The sequence below is a fragment of the Protobothrops mucrosquamatus genome, unplaced genomic scaffold, assembly GCF_001527695.2.
Source record: "Protobothrops mucrosquamatus isolate PMUCROS unplaced genomic scaffold, P.Mucros_1.0 scaffold2083, whole genome shotgun sequence".
In the NCBI taxonomy this organism is placed as follows: domain Eukaryota; kingdom Metazoa; phylum Chordata; class Lepidosauria; order Squamata; family Viperidae; genus Protobothrops; species Protobothrops mucrosquamatus.
The window spans coordinates 12,529-35,135 of NW_015388186.1; the positions used below are offsets into that span (position 1 = coordinate 12,529).

Below are 22,607 nucleotides of genomic sequence, written 5' to 3' on the forward strand. Positions count from 1 at the left end.
TTACCTCCGAGACCGCCTTCTGCCACAGATTACCTCCCACCGGCCGATACGCTCCCACAGAGAGGCCCTCCTCAGGGTGCCGTCAACCAGACAGTGCCGGCTGGCGACCCCCAGGGGGAGAGCCTTCTCTGTCGGAGCACCCACCCTCTGGAACGAGCTGCCCCCAGAGATCCGGGTGATTCCGGATCTTCCCTCCTTCTGCCGCGCCCTCAAGACTTGGTTGTTTCAGCGGGCAGGACTGGCCTAGGGGTATTTTAAATTGGTTTTAACTAAATTTTAGTAGAAGCGGCCTATTTAAATATTTATTTTTAATGATTCTCTTAAATTTTATATTTTGTATCTGTATCAAACTGTTTTTAAACTGGCTGTAAGCCGCCCTGAGTCCTCCGGGAGAAGGGCGGGGTATAAATATAATAAATTCAAATTCAAAATTCAATAAATTCAAATTCAAATTCAAATTCAAATTAAAGCATTTTCTTCTCAGTTATTATTCACTTTTCTCTATTTGCTCTCCTCTCTAAAATCGACTGATGTAGATTTCATGCTAGAGCACATGGCTTTTGCTAATAGACAATTGAGGTGTTTTGAGTCAAAGAAGTAGTTAAAAAGAAAGACACATCGTGAGCTTAGGAGAAAGTGAGAAGAAACCAAATGGAAATGAATGAAACAGACTTTCTGGATGAGATAGAGCCTATGCATTCTGCCAATTATGATACAATATGTTAATGCAATTAAAAAATGTTAGCTTTAAGCATGTGGCCACAGTTTTTCATTGGGACCAGTCATTGGGAAAGAGTTTTACTGCTTTCTTGGAAAACAGTCATTTCAACAAAAGGAGATCTCCCATTTATATCACACATTTCTTTTACTATATGCAATGAAGCTTGTGTAATTTGTAGCTATGGAACTATAACTCGTCTGGCTTCTTGAAACTACATGTACACATATACACAAAAGTATAAGGAAACAAAAAGTATATGTTGATGTGTGTGTGTCTGTGTGTTTTTGACATCTGATTCTCTTTTCTTTTTGCTTCTCGGAAATAGGATAAAATTATGACAGAAAACTTTATCAAATAAAAGGCATCTGAGATTCTTTTTTACTGTTCTTAATGTGCAAAGCAATGTTTTAGATTTTATTTCTTAGTTTTTATTGTATTCCATATCATGTTGTATTTGAAGTATTCTTGACCTGTATCATAGTTACAGATGAATACCGTAAATATGCATTCATATAGTTCCTATTCTGGGAACGTTTTGCATCAGCTACTCATGTATTGCAATGAAAAAATTAAAGTCTATATTCTAATGAAAATTTTTAAGTATTATCTATGGCTAAGATAGTCTGATTTTTTTTAAAGATCAGAATGGGAAGTATTATGACTGGATTGAGTCATTTCTTTTTTACTTGAAATTTTTATAACTAGCACAAGGTAATATTTTTTTTATTACTTCTAGTTGTCCCAAAGATGCTTTTTCAGGAGCAAACTGGACTTTCTTGTTTTTTCTTTGAAGACGTTTTGCGAAACATCTTCAAAGAAAAACAAGAAAGTCCAGTTGCCTCGTGACAAAGCATCTTTGGGACAATTATGACCTGGATGACTGAGAATCTCCATAGACCTTACTTCCAGTCATTATCCTTTGATAGGAAAGGAGTCCTGTATTTCCTCTTGGGCTTTAGACACACTGGAGTATTTGAGACCCATTTTTAAAATCTTTACTTACATTGAAGGAGTGGGGAAAGTATTGGAAGATTTAATAGCAAAAATGGGTGCCTTAAGCCTTTATGGCATCCATTTTACCTCTTAACATTTTTCACTTCTGTTTTTCTGAGGTGAGGTTATGACTCCATTCTTACCTCTTAAATTCTCCTCTAAGGTAAAATACGCTGGGAAACAAACAAACAAACAAGCACACAGAAGTATCTTCCAGCCATAACCTTCTCATCCCAGCATCCTACCTGCCTTGCCTCTTTGAAAAAGAAAAGAAAGCAGACAAACTCTATGATCAATGGCAAGGTTGCTTTAATCCTGCCTGACTTAGCTTTTAATGTGAAAAAGAATTGGACCCTTCCGGGGAAACACTTGCTAATCTGATGAGTAGCTATGGAGGATTTGGAGGTAAGTGTCCATGTAGTAAAACCCTCTGTGTTTGGTCTACCAGGCAATTACAAGATGGTAGCAAGAATGCACATTTCATGTATATCTTTGCTGCCGTCTTGTAGTCAATCGTATTTTTGCAGTCCAGTATTGGTTTCCCTAACCAATAGCTTACTTACATTTCGTGAATCTACAGCTGCATACATGATGTCCATCCAGCCTTTGAAGGTGGCCTGCAAACAGCAGTCAGGCAATTATATTTTAAGCAAGGGAATAAAAGCACACAGTACACAATTCCTAAATGTTCCTGTTGTGTAAATTGTAAATGTCTTTTAGAAGACTCCATGTCCCCCTGCCAGTTTTCTCTTTCAAAATATGTCTTTCAACCCACATATATTTAAAATCTGTTCAGGAGAATTCTTGGGGAGTTGGTACCAGATTGTGTTACAGGAAGTAAAAAAAGACAGGTAATTTCCCATCAGACCGTGTTGAATTTCACCCAGAGTTGCGTTCTGTCTAGCTACCATTGCTAGCCTAGTATAGCTCTGAAAAACAGCCATTCTCTATATCCAATGGTCTCTTCTCCAGTTATGGATAATTTCTATTTATTAAATAGAGGTGAGTCAGATAGCTTGATTGCACCAGGTATAGTGAAATAAATAAACGACCTATCACTGGCACCTCTGCATTTTACTAATGATCATTTATTTCATGGATAAGATATAATTTATATGGCATGCAAAAAGTTTGCTAACAGGTGTATTTTAGAGAAGAGCTTAGAAGAGAAAGATTAAGGAATGCCACGTACGATGCAAAATCAATCCATTTCAAAACCTGGCAGCTGAATCATTTGTAAAGTGACTGACTGTTCACATTGATGGAATTTTCTAATAAAGGAAAACCTGCTAAAGGGAGAAAAATAAAATGGTTGCATTGTTCAAATTTTAATATAGGAAGAACAACTACTTACTACTTGAAGCAGAGAGAGGTAGCCAAGTCCCACATTATCGAAGTTGACTTTCACATTTTTCCATCTGGCTGTTTCATTTTTTTCAATGAGATTCTCACACTCAGTCTGATTGTCAACTTCATCAATGCTGAACATTTCCCCAGTTGTGGTATTAACACAGTGGTAGAACTTGCCAGCAAAGAGGTTCACTCCCATAATGCTAAAGATTAGCCAGAATATAAGGCATACAAGAAGCACGTTCATGATAGATGGAATTGCTCCCAAGAGAGCGTTCACCACTACCTGTAATACAAAGTAATAAACACATGAAGCCAAAGAAGTGAAAACATATTTGCTAAAGTGAGATAGGAAAAGGGAAATTTCTAATTCCTAGTTTTGCTTCTTGGCAATTTTGTGCTATAATTTAATCTCAGCTGAAGGCAGTAATGGTAATAATAGATTACAAAGAAAATTACAAATTTAGGGAAAGATTTGAGGAAGAAAGACTTTCCAGAATTTAGCTTCACAAAATTGAAGAAGAAGGACCATAATATGTGGCAGAACATATATTGAAGGTTTTATAACTCCAGTGCAGTATCCTATCAATACCCTAACCCTAAAAATACTCTTTCCTCACACATTTGAAGAACCAAATTGCAAGTCAGAGGAAAATGAATTATAAGGAAATATTAGCATTTAAATATCAAATAACCCTCGATGTTATCATCATTACATTGCTCAATTATCTTCTCCATATAGTCTCTGTAGCTAGATGGGAAGGACAGTCCATAATGAAGCAACAGAGGCTTATGAAAATAATTTTCCATCTGGTTAATATGTTACCCTAAAAATACAGCAAGAAAACAAGTAGCTGCAGTTCTGAGTTAGCCTAGAAATGTATGCATGTGGGCCCTCCAAATATGTGTGTTATCGAAAGGGCTAGATAGATCTGCGGAATTAATCTGGAAATAATTGGTTGTTGGTTATTTCACACTAATATATATCCTGGCTGTCATATGAACTTCAAGGATTTGGGTTGACCAACCAGGTGTCTATTCAACCTCTTGATTTTTTGAATCAAGGAGCTTCTCTAATGATGTATTAGATCCACCATTTCAGAGATGTGATTTAAATGAAAATAAATAATCTGACAATGAGGTAAATAAGTGCCTTTAGACACTGCCTAGATATATTGGAATTATTTCTCTCATGTTGCCTAGAGGCTAAGGGAATAGAAGTAGGATGTTGCCCAGGGCCACTTTAAATGAAATTTAAATTAGTGGCTTTGAGATACACATTTGTAGCATATCTTTAAGAAAATAATTTGCTTCAAGCATATGTTATTTCATATTTTTCTTACCCTCATTCCTTCGAACCGTGACAAGGCTCTTAGAGGTCTTAAAGCTCTTAAAGTCCTAAGAGATTTAATTGCACCAAGTTCAGAGTAGCCCAAGGCGTTCGCTGTTAAGCTAACAATAGAGACCTACAAATGAATAAAAGAAAAGAAAGTAATTTACTGTGCGAATAATAGTCACCATGTGGTTCCCAAGAAATCTCTGGTAACGCCACCTCCCCAGTCTGTCATAGCTGAAGATTATCTTACAAAATCAAAACTAGTTCAGAGAAGTATAATGAGCAATATCAAAGAAAGAGATGGCAAGAAAATGAACTAAAATCTTTGGTCCTACTCTGAAGTTTATACATTTTATATTTATTTATTTGTAACCTGCCTTTAGTATTTTTACAAATAATTCAAGGCAGCAAACATATCCAGCACACTTTCCTTCTATTTTCCCCACAGCAATGCTGTAGGTCACTAAGGCTGAGAATGACTGACCCAAGGTCACCAGCTGGCTTTCATGGCTAAGACAGAGACTAGAACTCACGGTCTCTGGCTTTCTAGCCTGGTGCCTTAGCCACTAGACAAAACTGGTTCTCTTTTTACTCCAAAGTTTATTCCAAACTAGCTATACCTGGCCACGCGTTGCTGTGGCTCAGTCTGGTTAAATGGAAAAGAAAGAAAAGAGAAAGTGCACGTTTGTAATATGTTTAATTTCACAATGCTTGTGGGTATACAATATTTTTTGTTGTTCCATTGTCTGTGCAGATATAGAGATTGTCTGGTTTGCCGACTCTAGAACACGCAACATAATTGTTCAAGCATGTTTTTACCTGTCATAGGTGTGACATCTATATAATAGTAGGTATATAAAAACACGCGCGTATTCGAATGCAACGTTGTGTCAAAATTTCAAAGCAATCGGTGAAGAACTTTTGGAGATTTAAGATCTTGAACAAACGAACATTTACATTTTTATTTATATAGATTTTGCTCCAAACCTACACTTCTCATAAAGTCAGTTGGCAGATCTGAATCAATTAATTTAATGATTTTCTGCTTTGCAACCTTGTGCTAGTTTATGTATCTTGTTGTCCTAAATGAGCAATTTGACCAATATCCCAATATATATAAAAAAAATCATCCTGGCCAAATTACCACAACTGAAGTTCAAATGGATTTGTGCAGGAAACAATGGACTGGTAGAAAATTTATTTTTGTTCATCTCACTCTATTCTCTTATGGAATTAAGACCATCTTATGTTTGTTTTTGTTTATTTGTTTATAAAATGTATCGGCCGGCCATCTTACCATAGGGTAACTCTGGGCGGCTTACAGTTACATAAAAGCTAAAACGTAAAAAGTTAAAAACAAACATTAAAACCAAAGATACATGGGGAGGGTGGGGGCGGAGTGGGGGGGGAAGGTGGGATCTGTTATTACTCAAATCAACCACCTCTTATGACATGATGGAGAATTTACCAACCCCTAAGTATTTCTGGCTCACTCCTTCCAGTTTTTGACATGTTCCTGACTCTTGACTGCAGGAACCAGAACTATAATGTCCTCACCAGTGTACCCATTTGAAATGGCAAATGGTCAATCACTCAAGAGGTCTTCCAAATCCTCTGTTTTTTATACCTCCTGGTCTGCCTATCTGCCTTGGCACAGCAGCTTTATCCGTTGCGTGGGATAGATAGGAATCCCATAATCACAGAAATGAGAGAATGATAAAAGTGAGCTAAAAACTATAGTGCTGTCTTCTATAACTAATATGAGCTTGAGGCATGTGCTGGAGGAAAAGCCATCTGGGAGTAGAAACAATAAATCAAGTGTTAATTATAAGTTAAACTTACTGGCAATCATAATTGTTTATACTGGTAGCTAGTAACCGTTTATCCCTCTCAACGTTTCGCAAGTCTCTCAAGACCTGGCTATGTTATTAGGCCTGAAGGTCCCAAGGGATGGAGGAGATTTTGCGATGGCTTTTTGTGAGGGCTCCCTTACTGTAGTTAACATTACACTCTCCTGTTTTGTGTGTCTTTTTGTTATTTTAATTGTGATGTTTTTATGTTTATGTTTTTGTTAATTAAGTGCTGTATGTGGCCTGGAATCACTTTCATGTGAGATAGGAGGCTATATAAATATCTATATAAATAAAAATGTAAATGTTCATTTGTTCAAAATCTTAAATCTCCGAAAGTTCTTCACCAATTGCTTTGAAATTTTGACACAACGTTGCATTCGAATACGCGCGTGTTTTTATATACCTACTATTATATAGATAGTCACACCTGTGACAGGTAAAAACATGTTTTTGAAAAACAGCGCCATCTGTTGGACGTAAAAGCAACACACGCTAGCATTGTGAAATTAAACATATTACAAACGTGCGCTTTCTCTTTTCTTTCTTTTCCATTTAACCAGACCGAGCCACAGCAACGCGTGGCCGGGTACAGCTAGTGAAAAATAAATATTGTTAAAAATATAAAAACTTTTCTTTTCAGATTAATCAGCCTCCCGTGAAATGAAAGGCTGCTAGGGAAAATATTCGTACAACATGGCTAAAGTCACAGACATTATATTAAAAAATATTCTTCCTAAAGATAATACCAAAGAAAAATATGATTGTATGGTCTGCTCTTGCTTGGAAGCATCTTGGGTAATAATGTTCAAAGATGCATGAAAAAAAAGAATTATATAAACCAGAATCTGCACATATGAAACTAGAGACAAAGTTACTTTGATTTTCCTTTAACTGTTCTAGGATCTGCAATCTTACTTTTTGCGGCTCAGAGTTCATGGTTAAGGTCTTTTAGACTTTCCTCCAACACCATCTTGTTCTTGTCATGTCTCTCTCCTTCTTTCTCTCTCTCTCTCTCTCTCTCTCTCTCTCTCTCTCTCTCTCCAAAGATAGAAGTTTTGAACCTTTAGATCTCTTGAGCTTTATATCTTTTTCCCTTTCAAAAGAGGATGGAGTAAAGGATCCCTTGGTCCTACTTGCACAAGACTGGTCTTTTCTCCCTTGCCTGCCCACATGTTCCTATCCACAGCTCAAGTGCCTTAGATGAAAAGGGAATCAGATACCACTCTTGAGAGGGCTGAAATGAGCAAAGGTAGTGAAGTGGGGAGAAATGTTTGGCCATTCTTTACTTCATTCCATGAGGTATTATCAAGGAAATAAGGAAGTTTTTAATTTTGTGGACCTAAAGATGTCCTGTCACATATCATTTCAAGCTTACTGATGATACTTCAACCTGTCTGTATATTTCCGTTTCCAGAAGTTCTGCTTCACCAAGGGAATTCCGCTCAGTGGCAATTCTTTTTTTTTAAAGTTTTTAAATTTATAATACAGTTAAAACAAAAATGGACATAATGCGACATTCCAGAATAAATATTCCTAACAATTTGTTCCTCTTAATACATATAATTAATACATCATTCTTAATCTCTAAATAAACGTATTCTTCTATACAATACAATTATATATACAGTTATACGTATTTCTGTCTTAACACTAGCTTGAAGCCCNCTTCTTCTGTTGGAATTCCTTTATTCCTCCAGTTTTGAGCGTATACCAATCTAGCAGCCGTGAGAATGTGTAACATCAAATAGAATACCCCTTTGTCATATTTCTGCGTGGTTATGCCTAGTAAAAAGAGTTCTGGTTTTAACTCTACCACTAGCATTAAAATTTCTTCCAGCCATTTTTTAACCTTATTCCAAAAATCCTGGGCTCGTGGGCACTCCCACCACATATGATAGTATGTCCCAGTTGCCAGTTTACATTTCCAACATTTGGAAGAAGCATTTGAACCCATTCTAGCTAATCTTATGGGTGGGAGATGCCATCTATAGAACATTTTGTAGAGATTTTCTTTGTAGGAGGTGGCCAGAGTGAGCTTCCTGTTTCTTAGTGGCAATTCTACTGAACACCATTCACCCAGCTGAAAGCAGAAGTTTTCCTTTTCTGAAAGTAGTGAGTTTATTGTATATTCAATGATTGCTATAAAAATTCATGCTACAATGTATCGATAGCTTAAAGACAAAAAAAATACCTACGTCAACAATGAGGAAATCCAGCCAGCACCAGGCATTGGTGAAATAGACTTGAAAGCCATAAGCCACCCACTTTAGAAGCATTTCTAAAATAAAGATGTAGGTGAAGACCTTGTCTGCGTATTCCAGTACAGTCTTGACAGTCTTGCGCTGCTCAATGTATATGTCTTCGAAAGCCTGGGGACAGAAGTTACCCCACCCCACCCCTGGTTTTAGTATGGCTTATTATTTATTGTTTGCTTTCAAATTCTACAACTAAAAACCAGTTCTCCACTCTTTCTACTGAAAGGCTTAAATGCTTCACTTTAATCAATATATTTATTAAAACAGAATATGATAAAAATATCAAAAGCATTTGATATTGATAGAGGTCTACTTTATAGAGTTTACTGGAAGAAGCCATACCTTAGTGGCTGATGACATGTTTTATATGTAGTACATTGCAGATTCAATTATTGGCATCTCTAATTAAATTAAAGTAAGTTATCTCTTTGGGATTCTATTCCCAATTTCACAAATTGAACTAAATAAAGCTATTAGTCATATGTAGTTCCTTATGTTTCTTCTGTTCCATTCCATAGAAAGATAAAAGTTACAAATGGTTTTTTTTATTTTTTAATGGTGGGTAAAACCAAATGCCATGCTAATTCTGATTTTAGACCCCAAATCCTAAGCCTAAAACAGTTGAATTGATCATTTCCCTCTCTAGTCCCTCATAGAGAAGTAACAGTGGAGTTTAAAACATTGTTCTAGTATGAATCCAATATATAAGTATGAATTGCTATCCCATTTGGAACAATTTAGAAATCTTATTTTATTGTGACCATACTGCTTAACTGGGATTAATGGACCTCATTTTTAGAAGAAAAATCCTTACAATAAAAGCATGCACCCATTCTGTAAAGCTATTTGGGATTAAAACGGCATCAAAAATCAACCCTCTTCTGTAGGAATATTATATGCAACAATTTAAAGGGAAAATAGAATAGAATAGAATAATAACGTTATTGTCACTTTGAATGTACACTAATTAAAACAAAACGTGTATTGAAAACCACTTTGGTGCAAAAGCCAGGTATTTAACTGGCACTGGGTAAACCCAGCTTCAACTCTACCCTGAACTATATAAGTGACTAATTGTAACTGTGACTAATTGCTCTGTCAATCAAATATATTTGTAGAGGTGTAATTGTGAGGGGAAAAAATGATAGGACAGAATGCTATGAGCAGCACTTTGAGCTCCTGAATGAAAGGTGGGATATAACTCTAACAATTAAGCAATAAAATCATACTACTTTAGGGATAGCTATGACTCATAGAAAAGATAATCCCTACTAAAAATTCAGAGGTTTTCAGATAATTATGTGTCTGGGTTATTTCCTACGCTAAATCTCTACGATAATGAATGGTTTTCAAGTTCTAAAAATTACCAGAGCACCACTGCTAAGGAGAATCATGAAGACAATAAAAGTCTCAAACCAATTATGTTCTACGATTTTGTAACAAGTCTTCCGAAGATTCCACCACAATTTTCCTTTGCCGTCTTCTACACTGACTTGGCAGCACTTGAATTTCCGGATGCAGCCTGGCAAAATATGCAAGATGATACAGCAAATGAAAACAGAGTAACAATTACAGTACTACATATCTTCAGCAGAATATACTCTTAAACCAGTAGATAGCTTTGGAGCCCTTTCTCATTCTAAAATTAATTGGTTTAATTTGAAATGATGCTTTGGAAATCTACTACATCAGTGGTGGCGAACCTATGGCACGCATGCCAGAGGCGGCACTCAGAGCCCTCTCTGTGGGCACGCACGCCATGCCCCGGAGATGGCAACCATCCCTCTTAAACCAGCTGCCCGCTAACTCGCCGAGGTCCCACATGGCCGGATGCATCCCAGCACCCATGCGCTCACTGGCCTCTGTGTGCAGGGGCCGATGGTGTCAGGCAGCAGCCGCCCCGGCCCCTGCCTCACCTTTCCCTGTGACAATGGCACCCCCACCCTGCCTTTCCTTGCCTCGCTTCACCCTGCAGGACGAGCCTCCTGCCCACCGCCCCACCTGCCAGAGACCCCCTGGATCTCCCCCAACCCTGCCCGGCCCCCACAGACGTCCCTCCCCACGAGCAACATCGGGGTGATTACGCCCACCCAGTGGGCCATGCCCACCTGGCACCCAGCGATGAATAAGTGGGTTTTGGGTTGCAGTTTGGGCACTTGGACTCTAAAAGGTTCACCATCACTGTACTATATTGTCAAAATCAGTTTTCATAGGACAGTTTCATTGATGCCCAAAGGAAATTATTTATCACAATTGAGACTTTGCATACATGTATTTCAGCTGATTCAAGATTCTATCCCAGTGCCTGGAGGTTTGGATGGGGTGGAACTATCTCTGACTCAACCCTATGAAGATGATGTGGCTGTGGGTATTTGAACTGTCCAGATCTGGAAATATTTCATCTCCCTTCAAGGTTGCTACACAGTCTGGGTGTCTTCCTAGATTCACAGCTCCTGCTTGGAGAGGCCTTTGCACATCTCCTTTTTTATGCCAGTTGTGTCCTTTGCTAGATCGGGGCCCCTTAAGACAGGCACTGAAAGATTTGCAATATTTTATATTATTCACCTTCTGTAAAACAGGCTTCTGGTTCAAGAGATTCTTCAGGTTCAGCTTCTGGTTGTTCTCCAACTTGGGGAAGTCCAACATCAACTGTGCTACCTTCAGATGAACTAGATGCATTTAGTTTCTGCAAATGAATAAAAAACTGTTAATGACGGTTTTATTTGTTATGGCATTGGATGTGCTTAGTTCATTCCAGAATGCTCTCTTTTTATTTAAGAACTTTGAAATAAAAATTAAATTAGCCTAGGCTTATATTAATCCAATTTATTTTCTGAACATGAAGGAATAAGAAATTATATTCACATGGATTTCTCCATGATGCATTGTTATATTCATACTAGGACTCACAATTTGGAACCAATTTTTGTTAACACTGAGAGCCAAATACAGAATTAAAAATTAAGAAATGCTTTATTAGCATGAACGATGGCTGATTATTCAAATGAGGTAATATAGAGAGCAGTATGAATTGCAGCACTTCCCCAAAATTATGACCAAACCAACCAAAAACTGAAAGCGGCATTTTCATGTCTGATGCAGATAGAATATGCATAAGCAGCAAACTATATTTAACCCGTTACTTCCCATTGACATGAAAACACAAATTATCAGTAAGTACTTCTAAGTTTCTGTAATTCAGAAAGGAAAGCAGCATATTAATTTCAGAGCAAGAGCCATTATTTTGCATTCTCTTTTGGCAATGCGCTTGCACAAATGACTGTGCATTTTAAAACTACTTTTTATTCTCGCGTGGTACACATATATGTCCTTTGAGTACATATTGAAATGTACATGTGTATTATTTGGCATAGCATTTAAAATGCAATGACGACCTGTTTTGGAAGAAAGGCTTTACCTTAATGATGAGAAATGCTTTTGACTAAGCCTTCAGCTGGTTTCCTGATCCTATTCAGAGAAATGAATGTAGTGCCCCACGAAGATAATATGAGTACCATTGTGAATAAAAGTAGTGATCATGTCATTTTTAGCCTTGTACAATGTTATTAACACGTATAACATTAACAAAATGGCTGCACTGGTAAGTAACTAATTTTATGTGGGAATGATGTAAGCAGATGGTGAATTATCACATACTTGTATCAGTCTTTTTTTTAAAAAAAAATAAGGTAAAGCTACAGGCATTTATTCATAGGTACAAAGCTGGTTTCATAAACTCTAATCAGCTTAACTATTAGTTTGATGAAGAAAGTACTTTACCATCTTTGCTCCAGCTTGAGATGTTAATTTTATAAACAGCAGAACGATTTAGTTACCTTTTAAAACTTACTGAAAGTACTTTGGATGATCCAAGCAGTTTTTGCCAATAAAAGCAGGTGTTTGTAGAGTCTCTTCCCATTTGTACCTAACCACAGCACACACAAGTGGCAACATCTTTTTTTCCAGTGACCCCAGGATGTTGCTTGCATCTTAACCCCAGCCCACTGAAAGAGACAGCTTAAGCCTCCCTTTAAAGCAATATTCCCACCCTTTATTCTGACACCATCCAAGGAGAACTTCAAGGGGTGTAAAATCTGTTCCTCTGTGGCACTTATGCCATTTTAAGGATGTCAAATGACTTTAAAGACAGGCAATAGACGCGGGACAGAATCAGGATGAGGACAGAACACGTGTCGTCTAATTTTCTGCCACCTCAAGGATAATGGTTAGCACGTCTATTCTCTTATGGAGGAAAATGCCTGTTTTATTTCAGCCAGTTTGTGATTAAATATTTGTTTCTGAAAAATATTTAGCATTTCATGTTGGTCATTGCACTCTACTTCTAGAAGGCTTGAAATAATTACACCCTGCATTTCTTTCTCCTTAATATGGTTTATTGTTACTTGAATTTTGAAATGTTACAGTAGGAAACAAACCAGAACTAGTCTAAAGGCACTTTTCAAGCTCAATTCTCCTAGCTGTTATGTAAACCAATACTGGGAGATTAATTTTGTATTACAAAGAAAATCAACTTCTAAAATATTTCACCACCAGTAAACAAAGTAGACATTATTGCTTAGAGAACATGTTATACAGTACTAAGTATGAATTATAGATAACTTTTTAAAAAACGATCTTATTAATGCCATGTAGTAACGATGTAATGGAAATACAAACAGTGCATATTCATTCATGAATATATATTTTTGAGAGTACAAATAATTATTCTATGCTGACTATATTAAAAATAATCATAATAAAATGTATAATTTTTTGATACTTTCCATTGAGTTTTTAGTTATGAAAATCTAGAATTACGCTTTAATTACCAGTAATAATCAAACTAAAACTGACTAGAGTATAACTTCTTGATCACATGGTCCAAGCAGGCTTCTGTAATGAACTGGCATATTATCAAAACCAGTCAAAATAATAACATTTCAAAAAATCGTAGTATCCTGAGAGTCAGTTTCATTATACATTTGTATCCAGGATTTTAAAATATTTTATTGTACACCACCATTTGTGACGTACGTGGTTATAACAATTCTTTTTCTTTTCCTTCCAATTACATCCATGAATAGGTTTTGCATAAGAATCATTTCCACATATTATACTCATGATGGCACAATCAGTCAATGCTAATCATAAATGACATATTCTACCATGCTTATAAATTGGTCCCAAGTGAAATTTCTATTATATAAAGTTACATTACATTGAAATCAGTATCTGGCTTCCATCTAAAGCTGTTTAACTGCAATTATGCATATGCATATCTCAAGCAACTCAAAAACATTCCAGTGGACAGTGCACAATTTATGAAATAAGTATATACAGGAATTATAGCATTCACTACCTATTCATTCTACTAGAAAAGTCCAATCTACTTGCATAGTAAATGCCAGATGCAATTTCTTATATAAAAACTGCAATAAATGGGAGATTATTCAAATGCACTAAATTTCTCTATTTAAATGAAAACTTTTATGCCCATGACTGAAGCATAAATTCCAATCTGGTTTTATAATATTAGTTATGTATGTTTTATATTTAAACATCAAATCATCCTGTATTTTAAAATTTAGAACTGTATAGCAGTTTGTTTGCATCATTTCATCCCTGTTTTATAGCACTATTGTTACAGCAATAGGAGCACAAAAGCCAAAATAAAAGTAAACAGGCATCTTTTTGCTTTCCAGAAAAAAAGATGGTATATTTTACATATTCATTTCAATAAAGAGGCAAAATACTTTCTGTGTATTGTTTCATAAGCGATGAAGTAAAAGAAACCACAAATCCAAATTTGACCATTTCTTTCTTTCCTTTTTTTTAAATATCCTTCATCTGCAAGTCATTCATTATATTAGTATCTTGGGTATTTCATGTGCAAGCAAAAAGATCAGGGAAAAATTAGAGAAACTGATATCATGCAAGTAAGTACTCTTACATTTAGCCTATGAATTTACAATTAATGAATTGCAAATTTAGGCTTGTAAAATTATTCTCAGGGGAAAAGATGGTGTTTTTTATAATAACCACAACATCTGAATTAGATGCTGCACAGAAGCCAAACCATTAAGAAAATGAAAGACCCCCAAGCATTTGAGCTCTGCTCGTGCTACTGACCGACAGAGATGATTACATTGGAGGGGTGCCTCCATAGCCCTGCTGTAATCTCAGAAAGAGTACATGGGAGAAGGGTGATCAACTACCCATCTTCAAACACTTCAGCTGGAGCTATGGACCAGGACAGCTATTAAGAAAATAAGATAACCAAGTCATAGCACAGGTGAACACAGTGCCATATATTCATACATACATATCACGCTTTTCCTTGCAGAATGCAGAAAAGGATTAAGAAAGAGTAAGCCAAATGAATTAAAAACATGAAATAAGAAAAAAGAAATATACGCTATTCATTCTACCTTTCTGTACTTTCTAACATTTGCGAGTGATCTTTGTACATCCATACACTGATTTAAACTATACTGTAGACTTTTGCTGGCTAAACTTGTCCTCTCTTTCTTTTTGAGAAGCTATCTAACCACAACTTTGTTTTCACTTTTGTCTTGACTCATTCATTCTTCCTTTATATATTGTTGCAATTAGAGCCTCATTTGTTCTGTTTATGACCAAAGCACCTCATCATGCTTCTTTCAGACTAATAGTCAGCTTTCTATTCATTCTACATTCATTCAGCACCCGTTCATTCTTGACCCTATCTTTTCTTTTCTTTTTTACAACACGCGCTTGCTTGCACTGCATTCGGCTTACTGTGCTATTTCTCCTGACATCTCCTACTCTCATTTAATCCAACAAAGTAGACAATAACTTACTTCGTACACGCACTCTTTTGCTTCTTCTGACTAATACTCATTGTTTATAACAAACCATAAACAATCCACTATCTGCCACCAGCATTTGCACATCTTAAAACATCTCCACTCGTTTTCCTAACTTTGCTCAATGTTTTACCAATGTACAGTACATAAATTCAACAATTTGCTTTAGTTTTTGTTACAATTTATAACTTGCAACCATTCACCTAGTTTTTCCCTCTTCAATATGACTGCCTTGGTATTTTAGTAACTGACTGGCACATTCATATTTCTTGATGCATTATATAATCTCTTTCACTGCAAACGATTGGGGTTCTCTGCCAACAACATGCTATCATCTGTATGCAAAGGTACATTCGCATTCATGTTGCTAGGCAATACACCCTTGTTTTTACTATAATCTCTCCTTATACATTTATCTATAGATGTATTAAACAACCAAAGAGACATTACATTTCCTTGTTTTCCCCCTTGTTCAAGTGTTGAACAATTCACCAAGCCTTTCATTATTTTCTCATACATCTTTATTTTCCTCATTGTCAAACTTCTCTCCTAGCCATCTAGATTGGAAACAATCAAGCAAGAGCCAGTCTTTCAGAGGGCTGATTAGTGATACTTATTAGAAGGAAAGTTAAAATCACAACATATGAATTTTAATAAATGTTCTACTTTCAAACAAGAACCCAGTGTAGGCAGTCTTAAGAGGCAAAACTCTGGCTTGTTTTCTTGCATTTTTTTTCAGTGCAAAGTGAAGGAGGTTTCTCTCTTTTGTGATGGTGGGGCAATTTCCATCTTTTGATTGCATTGATTCGTATTCATGTGAGAAATTGCTCTCACAATTGCATGCATTCAGTCGCCAATTTTCAATTCCACATTCACACAATCATTCTATGATTCAAGTCTATTCATTTTATCATATGCTTTCTCCAAATCAACATACATTTTCTCACATTTATACATTTCAGTAATCTAAGGAGCAGCAAAAATATGTTCTATATGCTCCCTTGGCCCAGCAAAAAGACACAATCAATTTTCTTTACCTTCTCAGTCAAAATTCTACCTACACCTTTGTTGACAAACAGAGCAAACTAATCCTCCTGTAGCTTTTATATTCATCAGTACTTTTTGCTACTATCCCCTTTAAAGAATATGAATAATGGCACTCTCTCAATTGCCAGGCATGGACATATGTCTATGTCTTACATTACATATATTGCAACTCATTCCGTAAGTAAATCAAATAATACTTTAACATTTGCCTAATAATGCCATCTACATTTTTATCTTTTTCAACATTTTTATAGGCATTATGACTTCCTTTTTGTCATTTTTTCTTGAGCATTAATATTTGTGCTAGTAAAAAAATAAATAGGAGATCCCAGCATAAGCTGCCTTGAGCTTGTTTGTTTATTTATTTAATTTATATGCCACCCATCTTGAAGTAACTGGAAAAAAGTGTTAAAAACAAAACAAAGAAACAATCATTTTCATTCTGTTCCTAGTAGCCTCCACTTGCTCTTATCATATGTCCAGTTTCTATTTATTTTGTTGGGAAAATACTATATTAAGTAATCTGCTTCATACATAGGCTCTCTTCCTGCAGTTTTCCTATTTCCACTGAAGGTAATTTCTTCCATTTCCATTTAGTAAAGATCCAACTTGACACTACCTAATAATGGTTTGTCCAACAGTGACTCTAGAAAACTATGATACCAAGTCATCAACATCAGAGTGACATGTGTGCTATTCATGCAAATGCCACACATTATGTAATTGCACCCTGTCTCTCAATGGTCCAATTACCCAATACTATTGTAGATTCACACTTGCCCATTTTCATCATATATTAGGCTGATATGGCACCTTACACAAAGCTATCAAAGCCTATTGAGCATATTCGTGTGACCTGGCAGTTTAATCTATAACAACAGAAACTTCTAAAAGACAAATTGTGAAGTCCAGACAAGATTGAAATTGTTGATGTCACCCGTTAAGGTTAAACTAGGAATCCAATGTTATGTAGAATTGTAGGACTACTTTTATTGTAACACTATTGTAACAGAATCTTGACAATCTGAATGTGCTCCCCCCTCTTCCTTATTTTCATGAAAACTAGGGAATGTCTCATATGAGACATTTAATCAGATTACATTCCTGCCATAGTTCTTTTTAAGGTGACAGCTGTTTTAATAGTAGTTCTTCTTCCTGTCCCTCAAGACCATTCCCTCTGCTCTCCACTGCTAAGACTGCCTATTCCACTATCCACGTTCATCAGCAAATTTAATTACCCCCAATAGTTAGAATTGCAAAAAGAATATATGATGTAAATAATTTAAGATTATATTTAGGTTTCAGTCAAAGACTATGTGGTGATTCAGGTGTTGGACTATGAATGAGGAGACTCAAATTCTAGTCCTTTCTCGTGGAAACTCACGCTCTCTCTCAGCCCAACCTATCTGACAGAAATGATGGGAGAAAAATAAATCTTGTATTGCACTTAGATGTTAAGCATACACTAAAAAAGTATACTAATTATTTTTCTTTTGTGAGGAACACTCTCATTTACACGAAGACCCCAAAATGCCAAGATGAAATAAATTCAGCTTCATTAAACATATTTCAGTTTGGTTGAGACTTCATTAAGAATAAAAACATAGGATTGCATTGTTAAAATTCGAAAGGCTGTCCTCTCCACCCTCTAATTTTAAAATAATTGTTAAAATAGAGTGTCAACTTCATCCTTTATGAAACATGCCATGACTGGCATCTTACCCAAACAATTTACTGTAGAAAATAGGCCACATTAAAAATGTTATTGAAGTTCAGAGGCTATATAAATATTAACATATCCTTTCTCTCTGCATAATATATGCATCAGATTATACACTGCTAATAGATTAAATGAGTACATTCTGATATATTTTTACTGTTGCTTTAGTTTTCAGAATTATGTGTCTGTCATATGCCAATAAAAGATACAAATACACAGATACAATTAGGAAATATTCTTTTTTATATACACATCAAATTTGTTATCATGCTTTCATTCATTCAGCAAACTGACATTGCAAAAGGAAGCCGCTTTTCAGTTTAGAAAAGTGAAGGCAATATCGGAGTTAAGCATGACTGCCAGGGAATACTTTTAGAAAGCAGTGAACCAGCCTAATTAGTTTCAGAAAGCAGCGAACCAGCCTAATTAAAGCATTCTGAAAGCACCCCTTTTTATATATATAAAAAAATCAACTACTGCTACGATTCCCATATTTGTATTCATATTCATCACTTTGAAAGATTTTTTTTTAAAAAAATAAGATTTTAAGCAAAATGTTAAAACGAATTCTTCATGTTATATTCTTTAATTAAAATTAGAAATTAGAGAAAGGGATTAATGGGAGAAAAGACTAAATGAGGATGACAACAGAATGATGGGAGTTAGAAGGCAGCATGTAGAAACTGTTTTATTATTGGTGTTTATCATATATCTGGGGAGAAGAATCTTAACTTACAGGAAATCATTCTTTCTTAAACCAACTTGGTGGCAACACTTAGCCAACTTAGAAATCTGAACAGGATCAACTCTGGATAGGAATTGAGATGGGAATCTTCTGGGAACACGCAGACTAGACTAGGAAGTTGGCAAAACATAAAGGCAATGTCCAGCTATTTGTGCAGGATTGTCCATGTTAAGTGATTAGTTTTTCTTGCTGTCTAGATATTACGTAAACTAATGGAGATTTTTTTTTTCCCCAGCATGAAGGGTGGCTAATGATTATAACACCACAACGGAAGAAGAAATCTTCATTTGATTTGAAGCAATGGATGGTTTATACAGTATATCATGTTTGTCAACATTTGAATTATGAATTGTCAACACAGGGACAAGCAATACAGTCAATGGGTTTAAAGTGGTTCTGTTTATAAAATAACGTAATAGCCCACTTTTTTCTTTTTCAATTATAGTGATTATAAACTTTGAAGTGATATTATTTCATTACCTCTGCTATCGGCAGATTTTTCTTTCAATACAATAAAAATTATTTTACCCAATATATCAAATTCTTAAAGTTTTGAGCATAAAGAAGCAAATCTGTACATGCTTTTTAGTTGCAGTATATGCTTGTTGTATTTCCACACATGAGAAAGAAAACTGCATCCATTACTAAGGATAATGTCTCTGGAAGAGTGTGCATTACTTCACATGGACTATGAGGAACCAGATTTTCAATGAATCTCTCTAAATGTGTTCACAATAGCCCATTAATTTTGTTTAGAACTGACAGTTTTGGGATTGGTATATAAGTCTCAGGGCCAAACTGTATTTTCTTAAATGCAACTTTTTTCAGTTATGTGCAGAAAAAGAAAGTGAAATGGGGGACATGGGGAGTCTTGGGCTCATGTCCAGAGAATCATTCTTGTGAACAAGAAGATTAATGTTTACATTTGCGAATAACTTGAAAGCTTTAAAAAATAACCAGAGGGGACCTAATGAGGGCCATCATGAGACAGTATCATTTATGCTACAGTTAATTAAAATGTCTCTGGCCCCCAAAACTGTCATTTTATCACTTTCAAAGTCAGTGAAAGGAACTGTCATGATTGTGGGCTTGGTTGGCAGTGTTATCGCCTTGTCAACATACTTTCATTGAAAAAAAAATTCAGCATTGGTGAGGCGGTTTCTGTTTTTTATAAATCATGTTATCGAATCTCCGCAAATTGGTAATATGTGCGTTCAAATTTATTAAAATGATGATCCTCATTAAAAAAAAAAACACCCTCAAAAAGCATGAAGATAATCCAACAAAGTATAATTGTAAGTAGAATAAAGTTCACCCCAGTTTGATTAAATAGTGAATACTTTAGTCTGTCCAGAATTAAGCTAAACCGATGCTTTCAAAGTTGAATACATTACATGCAGCTTGTAGGCATTGCTAAAATTTTATGAATTTTAGTGAATTAGAGTCCGAAATCCTATAAATGTTCCAGTTGCAAGTACTGCCTGACCATGCTGGGATGTGAGTCATATGACTCAGAGGGGAGTAGCGGTGAAGTTTCTATAATACTGCAATGAAAGGGGAAAGGAGAAGGCAGAGTAGCATGCAGGCCAGTCAGTACCCATTTAAAAAAAAATATCGTATAGAGGTAGAACTTGCTTAAGTAACCTGTGTAATACTGGTGCTGTTCGTTGCTGTCTGACAAAAAAGCACCAGAGCTGCATTCTTGAATGATCCAGCTTGATTTTAATCCTGCGAGAAGTAAGAACGGTAGGAAATAAATTTGCATACAGTATCTTGGCGTTTAACTCCGGATAAGTAGGTATGCTTTGACTTACCAATATGATTATTTTTCTTAAAAATATATATAAAAGAAGAAAATAACTGCATGTTTTTATATGAAGGATGGTCAGATTGGCTCTGGAGCATGTGCTGCTCAGTCTTCTTAGAATTCATCATGAGGCGAGACAAAATGGAAGTGAATTTTTAAGACAGAAACTATACAGTATTGACGTGTTGAATTGGAATGTTTACTTGAAGACTTGCAATTTGTTTGAAAGTCATGCACAAAGCAGGAATATTCATATATACTTTAAAGATCTAGCCTTATTCTTAGTACTGTATTCAACAGAAAACATGACCTAGAGTTTCACAATCAAACTCAATAAACAAATGTTTTCTACCAATCTTATATCAGCCAAAATCTGGACTGCATCCAGATTTAGATGTGTGCACTGGAGTTGATGCAAGTGAAGTTCACTTTCTCCTTTTTCACCAAGATAACCTATCTTGTGAGATGGGGGCGGGGAAGAGACTTTATAAATCATTTAAATAAACAATATTTTTTTTTTAAAAAAAAATAAGATCAAGAAATCAAGACACGGGTTGACTTATGTAATGACAAATTAATTATGGAAATTTTGCATAACTGGGCTTTCTAACAGCAAGCCACACATTTTATTGCCAGGGCTACATGCCAAGGCAGTTCCAATTATTTGTATTATTAACATGGGCTACCCAAATTAGCCGTAGACGAACAGCTTACAGAAGCACAAAGAGTCAGGCATGAGTCCGAAAAGTCCATTTTGATCATTTCTTTACTTGCATAAAAAAAAAAAGCTTCAGAACAAAATCTAATTATTATATGTATGAAGGGATAGTTACAGGTTTTCTTACTGATGTCTCTGCAAAATTTAAGCATGAGCTTAAGGGCTCATTGTATTTTCTGTGGATGAGAAATATGAAAGGTCCTATTGTGCTTAATATTATAGGATATTAAGATCCCACTAGGCTTTTCTTTTGATAAGAAGCCTGTCACCACACAGGGTGCAACGCCAGTCAGGAGTAAAAAGAAGCACAATCTTTGATGAAACTCTACAACATCTCAATAAGAGGAGTAATATTGTGAGTTGAGTGGTAGTCACACAAGGTTTCCTTGTTCACATACAGAATTCCCACAAAAAAAAGGAGGACTGTAGCTTAAATCTCTCCTTTGGAAATCAAGGAGAGATTTACAATCAATTAAGAATGGGTCATTAATGTCATTAGATTTTGTTTTTGAGAGACTCTGATGGAGAGGCCCAGTGGTAGTAATTAGAAAAGAATGCAGTTATTCTCATTTTCTCATTTACAGAGGTTCTCTTTAAAAAAATAATGGGGGAAATAGTGAGAAAAGATGAGAGGATTAAAATGATGAACGGAAACTTTCCAAATTTTCATGAAAGTATTAACTGAATAAATATTTTCTTTCTTTCTCTATCTCTTTCAGCCTCCCAAGTACAAAGAAAAAAAAACTGTTCCAGAAAGTTAAGTGAAAAGAGAGGCTGGGGACACAATATAAAAGAATGTTGAGTTGTGAGTAGTTGGGTGGTATAGAATTACTGTATTGGAATGGATGAAAAAATGAATAAATAAATATTGCCTTTTTTCTCAGCTCTGGAGATGGCAGCAATTTCAAAAGTTTATCTAACAGATGTCCAGTATTTAAATGTTCAATATTTAGCAATATTAAAATTCAATCTTTGAAGTATTGCATTTACGAAATGATGAACAATTTATTTCCAAAGTAGCTTAAAACAACATCAAAATCTTAAAGGAATGCAATTATATCGTATAAACTATATGTTAATGAACATTAATGGAAGATGACTGATGGTGATAAAGAACTCAAGAAGTTCAAACTTAAGAAATAGTAATCGTTTTTTTAAATATTGTAATATAGTTATTGAAATATTTATGGATTCTGATAAACCATGTATAAAAAGCC

The 22,607-nt window shown here is 35.6% G+C and overlaps 1 protein-coding gene across 1 annotated transcript in view; it reads right to left on the reverse strand.

Moving 5' to 3' along the window:
* The window catches only part of LOC107294758 (sodium channel protein type 2 subunit alpha), a gene marked incomplete at its 3' end in the record, with an annotated part of 55,514 nt that overhangs the window by 2,115 nt on the left and 30,792 nt on the right, over positions 1–22,607 (reverse strand). Inside the window, 6 exon segments of the mRNA XM_029285691.1 lie at positions 2,278–2,331; positions 3,069–3,350; positions 4,408–4,530; positions 8,449–8,622; positions 9,876–10,030; positions 11,074–11,194. Coding sequence (XP_029141524.1) covers positions 2,278–2,331; positions 3,069–3,350; positions 4,408–4,530; positions 8,449–8,622; positions 9,876–10,030; positions 11,074–11,194 — 909 coding nt within the window.